The following is a 9,810-nucleotide window of genomic DNA, read 5'->3' on the forward strand; positions in this document are numbered from 1 at the left end:
CAGTTACTCTCTGTATCTCCCCAACCTTCCTACCTCTAGACAACCACCAATACACTTTGATCCTGAATTTGCCTAATTGAGACATTTCATATAAGTGAAATATTGCAATGTGTGGTCCTTGTCCCACTTGGCATAATGTTTTCAAGGTTCATCCATGTTGTGGTATGTATCAGTACTTAATTCTTTTCATGGCCAAACAATATTCCATCATGTGGATATGCCAGATTTGATTTATCATCCATCAGTTTGTGGACAGTCAGGCTCTTTCTACTTTTCGGCTATTAGGAATAATGCTGCTATGAACATTTATGTAGAGCTCCCTGGAAGAGGAGAAGACCCAGCAGAATCTGTCCTGCAGCCAACCAGGCCCAGAAGGAAAACTGGCCACCTGGGGAAACAAAGAGACGGAGGCCTGGGTCTCTCCTCAGCGTTTGTCTAACCCAGGGGAATGTGCTGTTCTGTGAGGTGAAGGAAGGGTAAGACCCTCAGTTTCAAAATGTTTCTAAAATCGCTCTCACTCGAATCCCAGACTCACAGTACCCACCTTGCCACATTTCCCCTGCACTCCCTCCATTCACATGGTGAATTCCATCTAACCTCACAGAAACACATTGTACAAAACCTTGCTCTCTCATGCATCTCACCTAGACACATCATCCCACCCTTTGGACATCCTCTCTTCAGAGCATGACACACTCCATGCCATTCTCCATGCCAACTTCTTCTCCAGGTATGCCGCACTCAAATCTTCACACTTAGGTCTTCCCAATCTTGCCAACTCTGTCTTTTTTCATCACATCTTGTGGATGGGGAGCTGTCAGAATGCTTCCCAAGTAATTTCTAGTAAAAAAGGAAGGGGGCCGGAAACCTCCTACCCTGCCTTGTCGTTCTAAATTCTGTTCCACGTCCCAGGGCTTTCTCGAGAACTTCTAGCGGATGATTCCTTTTCTGCAGGATACCATTTGTGCATTCTGCAGTATGTAGATTGATAGTCAAGATTTTATATACTGTTGATCCCATTATCCGAAGTAGTTTCCCTTTTATTAACATATTACATTATGGGGCATCTGGGTGGCTCAGTTGGCTGAGCATCTGAGTTGGTTTTGGCTCCCGTCACAATCCCAGAGTTGTGGGATGGAGCCCTGTGCTGGGCTCCATGATCTCTCTCTCTGCCCCTCTTCCTACTGCTCTCGCTCTCTCTCAGATTAAAAAAAAAACCAACTTATTATATCCTATGGTACATTTGTATTCTATGGTACAATAAATGAACCGATGTTGATACATTATTATTAACCAAAGCCCATGCTTTATTCAGATTTCTTTAGCTTTTATCTGATGTCCTTTTTCTGTTCCAGAATACCCTCTAGGACACTGTATTAGTCATCATGTCTCCTTAGGCTCCTCTTGGTGGAGGCAGTTTCTGTGACTTTCCTTATTTTTACAACCTTGACAGTCCCGAGAAGGACTGGTCAGGAACTTTGTGGAATGTCCTTCTATTGAGCCTTTTCTGATATTTTTCTCATGCTTGGACTGCAGTTATGCATTTTGGGAAGATGACAGAAGCCAAGCGCCATTTCACATCATAGCAAGGGATGTGGTATCAACATGACTTACCAGTGTTGATATCAACATTGATGTGTCTGAGGCAGCGTTTGTCATATTCTTCCACTGCAAAGTTACTCTTTCCCCCTCTCTTTCTACACTATCCAGTTTGGAAGCCACTGCACAGCACACACTTAAGGACTGAGAAGTTATGCTCTCCATTCTTTTATTATTATTATTATTATTATTATTATTATTATTATTTTAATCTTTATTTATTTTTGAGAGAGAGAGAGACAGAGCACGATCAGGGAGGGACAGAGAGGGAGACACAGAATCCGAAGCAGGTTCCAGGCTCTGAGCTGTCAACACAGAGCCTGATGCAGGGCTCGAACCCACAGACAGACCACAAGATCATGACCTGAGCCGAAGTCGGACGCTTAACCGACTGAGCCACCCAGGCGCCCCATATGCTCTCCATTCTTGAGGGCAGAGTTTCTACTGATTTTTAAACTATTTGTTATTTCCTCAGTGGTTACTCTAGGGCTTAGAGAGTGTTTCTTAATTTATCATAATATCCTTCAGATTAATATTAATTTAATCCCAATGATACATAGAAAATTTGCTCCACTCCCCCTACTTCGTGCTATTGTTGTCACATATGTTTCTATAGGTTGAAACCCAACAATACAGTGTTATAATTGTTGCTTTACATAATTTTGTCTTTTGACCAAACCAAGAGGACACACACAAATACCTCCCTATTCCCTTATAATTTCCTTCTTCTCCCCTCTTTTGAACTGTAAAATATATCTCTTTATGTTAGAGATCCAACAATTCATTTTTTTAAGTGATTCTTTATTTTGGAAAGCGAGAGAGAGAGAACTTGAGCAGGGGAGGGGGAGAGAAAGAGGGAGACACAGAATCTGAGACAGGCTCTAGGCTCTGATCTGTCAGCACAGAGCCTGATGCGGGGCTTGAACTCATGAGCAAGGAGATCATGACCTGAGCTGAATGAAGTCGGACACTTAGCTGACTGAGCCACCCAGGTGCCCCCCAACAATTCAATTTTCAAAAACAGATTTATGGAGATATAGTTTGTATATCATACAATTCACCCATTCAAAGTGTACAATTCAGTGGTTTCAGGATATTCACAGACACGTGTAGCTACCACCTCAGAAAGACATTCTATACCCTTTAGCCATCATCTCCCTACAACCTCTGAGTATCTGCCTTTCTCTCTAGTTTTCATGGTAGTGGTCTGTCCTGTGACTTCAATTCTCTACAAGATCCAAGAAGAGTTGTTGATTTCCAGTTTGTTCAGATTGTTTTTCTTGTTGTAAAAATGGGATTGACAACTTCCAAGATTTTTCTATGTCTGACAAGAAAGCTCAGTTTCTTCATTCTTTGTTTTTCCCTTTCTTTTTTCAGATTGTATACTAATGACCTATCTTCAATTTTCCTGATTCTCCTGCCAACTTAAATTTACTTTTGAGCCCTTATAGTGGATCTTCATTTCAGGGACTGTACCTTTCAACATCAGAATTTCTACCTGGCTTTTTCAAATAATTTTTATCTATTGATATTTTCTATTTGATGAGTTACTGTCATAATTTCCTTTAGCTTTTTGAAAATATAGTATCTTCTTTGGAATCTTTGCCATATAAGTTCAAAATCTGGGCCTCCTCAAAGTAGTTTCTATTGTCACTGTTTTTCCTGTATAGGGTTATAGTACTGTTTCTTTGTATCACTCATAGCTTTTGAGATAATACTGTGTAGCCACTTTGGATTATGATGCACCCCTCTCAGGGCTTATTGATGTTGCTCTGTTTTGTTAATTGTGTTGGTTTGCTTAATGGCTTCCCTGGGCTAATTTTGTGGAGTCTATTTTCCCCTACAGTGTGTAGCCTCTGACATCACTGCTCAGTTCTCCTATGTGCTTTCCCAGAAGTCACTCTGGCTCAAAAAACTTAATGTTTAGCCAGTCAGAGGTTGTGCTTAATTAAGCCTCTTGAGCCAGTAAGGCTTCTACTCTTTGTTAATGGATCTGCGTATGACTTGGGGGACTCCTTCAAGTCTTCCCCATGTTTAGTCAGTGACTAGTGCCTTTCACATGCCTGCTCTGGCTGGTCCTTGATGTGTGTGTGATACCTAGACATGCACCCAGCCTTCTGGACAGGGACTATTGTAACTATTATCTTACAAGGCCCTTTTTAAGCTATTTCTGTGGTTCTTTCCGTTAAACTCCTGGATGGCCTGCTGTTTCATTTGTTATTACTTGTTTTATAGAACTGTTAGAACTGGAATTGCTTACAACTAGTATCTCTATTTTCAACAATGCCTAAGTCATGCATTCCTCCACACTATGGACCAAAGTCAGCTCCTTCTGTGGAGCTTCCAGCCTTCCCTTCTTGCCTTCCCTCTGGACAGGTGTCTAATCTATTGCATTGGAGCAATAGGGGAGGTGGAAGGGACAGCCTGTTTTTCCTGGAGTGACGTGTGTCCTACAAGTGGAGCTGAGGAAACTCCAGGACTTCTCCTCTTGACATGAAAACTCAACCCTACAGGTGGGATTTAGGGGGAGGAATGGAGACCCAAGGTCTTTCTGATTCACTCCTTCCAGGATAGAACCTTTGCCTTCTAAGTGGGGCCTGGTAGAATGAGAGTTTGCCGTGTTTTCGTCGTGGCCCTGGACAGAACATCTGCCCTACAGGCTAGAGCATGGGGGGTGGGGTCAGAGCCCCGGTATACTTGGCCTTCCTTGCCGTGGGCTGAGCCTCTACGTAGAAGCAGGAGCTAGGTTGGGCATGGAAGCCCATCTTCTTAGCTGCAGCTGACTAAAGATGAGCTTCTGTACCATAGAGCTGGGGTGGCAGATGAGGCTGTAACTTTGAAGATCTCAGACCTGAATGAGATTTCAGCCTCTTAACAGGATCTTTTTTCTGAGTCCCTTTATTTCACTGAAAAGGTTTATCAGGTTGTTGATGTTTAAAGTCTTTTAAAACATTCTGTTCTTATATGAAGTCTAGAATAGTTGGTTTTTCTTGAACTCTGTAAGACCCCAAATGTCTGGACTCTATTTGCTTTCATTTTGGCTTGTCAATCATTGATTTTGCCTGAGTTTCTCTCTTTCTTATCATAGCTTGCCAAAGGCAGCAAGTATCAACCAGCAAATATTACTAACATTCTGTTTTCTAATATCTTCTAGAGCTGTCAGCACAGTAGGCTTATGTAGAGGAGACAATGTTACCGTATGTTTTGCCAGTTTGTCACCATCCTTCCAGGCTTTGACATCAGTTTTCTCACTCCCAGAGAACTAGGCCAATGTCACCTATTTTAGTTTTTGTGACATTAGTAGTACACTTGTAGAAGCAACCTCTAAACAAAATGACTTAATACAGAACAATGCAGGGTGGTGGTTCCAGGCCCATACGCTTGCTTCTAAGAATGAAAAAGAATGATGCATGCAACCCCCACAGTTCTATCTCCTTCCATCAAAGCCCTGATCACAGTGAATTGTTTCCCTTGTCTAATTACAATGGGAACTCCAATTATACACTTGAAAAATCTAAACACAGCTAACATCTTATGAGCACCATACATGTATTACATTGTGTAATCCTTGCAATAACCCAAGAAATCACAGCACTATTCTAATTCACAGAAGAGACCGTAAGACTCAAAGCAAATCCACAATCTAGATCTAGCTGGCTCCCGAATGAGAGCTCTCACACTACCTCACATTTTTTTTCTGTATTCCTAAACCTCTACTAAAACTCACTTCAGAAGAATGAAGCTCCGTCTCTAATTAATAAATTAGGAACAAGTTGACTTCTAATGCCACCGATATTCACATAGAAATTTATAGCATATCTACTGCCCACCACAGAATGGATTTTATTTGTAAAAATGAATTATTCTTTCTGAAAAAAATCTCTACATTTCTGAATTATAAAATCCTTATTAAAGTATTTCTTACTATTCTATCACGAGGTGAAATATACAGAAATGGTACACGATACAACATACCCCGAATCATACTGGTAGGTTATAGAGTACTTACAATTTTTAAAAAATATTTATTCTTGAGAGAGAGAGAGAGAGAGAGAGAGAGAGCAAGTGTAAGTGGGGGAGGGTCAGAGAGAGGGAGACACAGAATCCAAAGCAGGCTCCAGGCTCTGAGCTGTCAGCACAGAGCCCGATGTGGGGCTCGAACTCACAAACCGCTGAGCCGAAATCGGATGCTTAACTGACTGAGCCACCCAGATGCCCTGAGTAATTTTGTTGTTTATTTATTATTTTTGAGAGGATGGGGGAGGGGCAGAGAAAGAGAGAGGGCAGAGAGAGGGCAGAGAAAGAGAGAGGGCAGAGAAAGAGAGAGATGGAGACACAGACCTGAAGCAGGCTCCAGACTCTGAGCTGTCAGCACAGAGCCTGACATGGGGCTTGAACTCACAGACCACAAAATCATTACCTGAGCCAAAGTCGGATGCTCAACTGACTGAGCCACCCAGGTGCCCCTAGAATACTTATGACTTGGACACTCAGTTTTATGAAGTGTCCCAGTGAAAAGGAGCAGTAGTGTGTGTATTAGTCTGCTGTGCTGCCATAACAAAATCCATAAACTGGGTAGCTTAAGAAACTGAAATTTATTTTCTCACACTTCTGGAGGCTGGGAGTCCAAGATCAAGGTGCCAGCAGGGTTGGCTTCCTCTGAGGTCATCTTCCTGCTGCCTCTTCCCACGGTCTTTCCTCTGAGCACGTACATCCCTGGTGTCCTAATCTCCTTTTCTTATGAGGACACTGGTCCCATATGAGTAGGGCCTACTCTAATGGCTTCATCTTAACTTACTCACTCATTAGAGGCCCTATTTCCAAAAATAGTGATATTCTGAGGTACTGGGCATTAAGGCTTTAATTAGGGAACACAATAACAATATGGAAGAAGGGGGTGGTTTAGTCACCAAAAACCACTATTTAAATCATAGTGAATGTTGTAAGAAGCCATGACTACTTTCTTTTGCCCACTTTCATGTATCTATGTCATATATAAATATGTATAATAATAACACCTTTTCATACTCTACTGCTGATCAAAAATTAACAGAAGTCTTTTATACACATACCAGCATTCAACAGGAAAGAAAAGTTTATTTTAATTGAAGTACAGTTGACATATAATATTAGTTTTAAATTCTTCTTGAATGACATATTTTCTTTTAAATAGAAGAAAAATAGTATTATTCAACATAAAAGATCTTGGTAGATGGCATTGTACATATAATACTTATTCCGTATTCATAATTATGTTAACTTCACATATACAATTCCAATATAAGGTTTATATACAATCAGGAATCTAAGGCTTTCATATTTTGTAGATTGTCCATATATGGTTTTCTAATTTTGTTCTGACTAGTCCACTTACTAATATTTCAAAAGTCTTTGTGGTCCACATTGAGCATTTATCCTTTAACAAGGAGATATACTTTTTTTTTTTTACATTTTATTTATTGTTGATAGAGAGAGACAGAGCACAAGTGGGGGAGGGGCAGAGAGAGCCGGAGACACAGAATCTGAAGCTGGCTCCAGGCTCCGAGCTGTCAGCACAGAGCCCAATGTGGGGCTCGAACTCACAAACCATGAACTCATGACCTGAGCCGAAGTCGGACGCTTAACCGACTGAGCCACCCAGGTGCCCCTGACAAGGAGATATACTTTCTATATCTTCTAGAAATACTTTGGGATCACATCTGGAATATCACTTCTATGAAAACATAATTACACACTTTTAAAATATGTTGAATTAAGAGGCTTGACTTCTTGATACATAATAAGATTTGATTTTTTTTAAATGTTTCTTTCTTTTTAAGAGAAAGAGAGGGGGGAGGGGCAGAGAGAGAGAGAGAGACACAGAGTCTGAAACAGGCTCCAGGCCCTGAGCTGTCAGCACAGAGCCAGACATGGGGCTTGAACTCCGGAACAGCAAGATCATGACCTAGGCCAAAGTCAGATGCTTAACAGACCGAGCCACTCCAGCACTCCAAGATTTGATTTCTACTGAAGCTTTTAGTTGAAGATATTCCCACATTAGTTTCTCTTTCAAGGAATTTTTTCTTTATGAGTCCTTTTATGTCGACAGAGGGCCAAGCTATGTCTGAAGGCTTTTCCACACTGACTGCATTCATAGGGCTTTTCTCCTGTGTGAGTTCTGTGATGTATGAGGAGGTCAGACTTCTCAGAAAAGGCTTTTTTACACTCATTACATTCATAAGGTTTCTCCCCAGTATGGATTTTCTGATGTCTCATAAGGCAGGACACTTCACTGAAAGCCCTCTCACACCTGGTACATACGTAAGGTTTCTCTCCTGTGTGTATTCTCTGATGTACAAAGAGGTGCGACTTCATGCTGAAGGCTCTCCCACATTCGTCACACCCATAGGGTTTCTCTCCAGTATGAGTTCTCTGATGAATACTGAGGTGTGATTTTTGGAAAAACGCTTTCCCACACTCATCACATTCATAGGGTTTCTCCCCAGTGTGAATTCTTTGATGTTCAATGAGGTGTGACTTATGGGTGAAAGCTTTTCTACATTCAGTACATTCATAAGGTTTCTCTTGAGTATGGATCCTGAGATGTATAACAAGATTGGATTTCTTGCTGAAGGCTTTCCCACACTCTGTACATACAAAGGGCTTTTCTCCTGTATGAGTTCTCTTATGCATAATAAGGTCTGACTTCTGGAAGAAGGCTTTCCCACATTCACTACATTCAGTCTTTTTTGAGTATCTTCTATTACCACTAAATAAGCTGAAAAAATTCAAACTCCTACCGTAGGGGTCATATTTTTGGAGTCTCTGTTTTGAAGAAATGAAGTCTGTGCTCAGATGAAATATATTTCCAAGTGCATTACACTGGTTACCTTTCTCGTCAGTCCCAGCTTCCTGGTCAATGAATGCAGCATGCTTCAAAAGTGTTTCTTGGTTCTCTTGGTGTTGTTCCATGTGGTCATCAAGTTGCCAGGTTTCTTCTATAAGGAAGCATAACTAACTATATGTGTGTGGATATTTCTGCTAATGTATCATGGCTCCTAACCTTTCACCCTATTGTGAGACTGAATCTTTACTCTCAGGCCTAGTATCTCTATCTAAAAGAAATACCAAGGCTAAATGGAATCCACACCCCTGAGCTTTGCAAGAAAACCACAACTTAAAAAAAACTATTATTAGTAGAAATGGAAATAGAGAATATGACCAAGAACACATATGTATCTGGCTATATGCAACTAGGACTTTGCAAATTGGGGAGAAAAATGAAACTAATCCCAAAGAGCAGTAAAAGGGATCAAAGCTGTGACAGGGTCAATAGGAAGAGCCCATTTGGTGAATGAAAATAACTAGAATGAGACGGTGATTAGAGGAAATGAAGGAAAGACTGGCTGAGGAACAGAGAGATCTGAGCTGGTGCTCATCAGCTCATTGTCGGATTGCTCTAGTGTAATCTCCACTTGTCTCTTTGTTTCCAATGTCTCTGAGCTCTTGTCTATTCCTCCATCAACACGAAATTGATTTGACAAAACCACCAACCACTTGCAAGCAGGAACACCTTTGTAGCCAGTGCTTCAAAAAGCCATATAACAGTAATTCATTCTTGTATGGGTGTGAGGGCCCAGGAATTCATATGTCCAGCAAGAGAGAGAGAGGCCACAGGGTAAGCAAAATACTACCTGCCTCAAGACAGATTAACCACTGGATTCTTGCTGCTCAGTGTATCATCTTATTCTATAATAGTTCATAGATACTGCATTAATCCTGATGTTCCAAATTTTTTTTTAATTATTTTTGAGACTGTGAGCAGGGAAGGGGCAAAGAGAGAGAGAGGAAGAGAAGATCTGTAGCAGGCTTTGTGCTGACAGCAGAGAGCCCAACGTGGGGCTCAACTCACGAACTGTGAGATCATGACCTAAACTGAAGTCAGATGCTTAACCCACTGAGCTACCCAGGTACCCCAATCCTGACTTTTAAATACTCTCCCCACCTTCATCTCTACCTACCACATATGGAAGAGGAACTGCAGTTAAGCACACAGGCAGTAAATCCAGATTACCAGGGTTTCAATCCTAGCTCCCTCCCTCACTAATTAGACATATGGCACAGGTCAAGTTCCTTGATCTCTCTGGGTCTCAATTTCCCTTCCCATAAAAAAGGAAAGTAATAGCACCTACCTTGTAGTGTTGTGAGGATTAATGAGTCAATAGATGTAAA

General features: G+C 41.3%; 1 protein-coding gene across 1 annotated transcript; it reads right to left on the minus strand.

The window, feature by feature from the left end:
• Window positions 1–7,564: 7,564 nt before the first annotated feature.
• Window positions 7,565–9,285, minus strand: LOC124507234 (zinc finger protein 182-like). The gene has a single exon (XM_047073626.1). It carries the CDS (start codon window positions 8,548–8,550, stop codon window positions 7,648–7,650), a length of 903 nt encoding a protein of 300 aa, XP_046929582.1. The 5' UTR covers window positions 8,551–9,285; the 3' UTR covers window positions 7,565–7,647.
• Between the last annotated feature and the right edge of the window lie 525 nt (window positions 9,286–9,810).

The sequence above is a fragment of the Lynx rufus genome, unplaced genomic scaffold (genome assembly GCF_022079265.1).
Source record: "Lynx rufus isolate CCGP_SWC_20201006 ecotype Redwood Valley unplaced genomic scaffold, mLynRuf1.p SCAF_1, whole genome shotgun sequence".
NCBI classification, from domain to species: domain Eukaryota; kingdom Metazoa; phylum Chordata; class Mammalia; order Carnivora; family Felidae; genus Lynx; species Lynx rufus.

What these genes read in the sequence shown, in the direction of transcription:
- LOC124507234 (XM_047073626.1), bottom strand. Translation starts at nt 8,550, where the DNA reads ATGGAACAACACCAAGAGAACCAAGAAACACTTTTGAAGCATGCTGCA.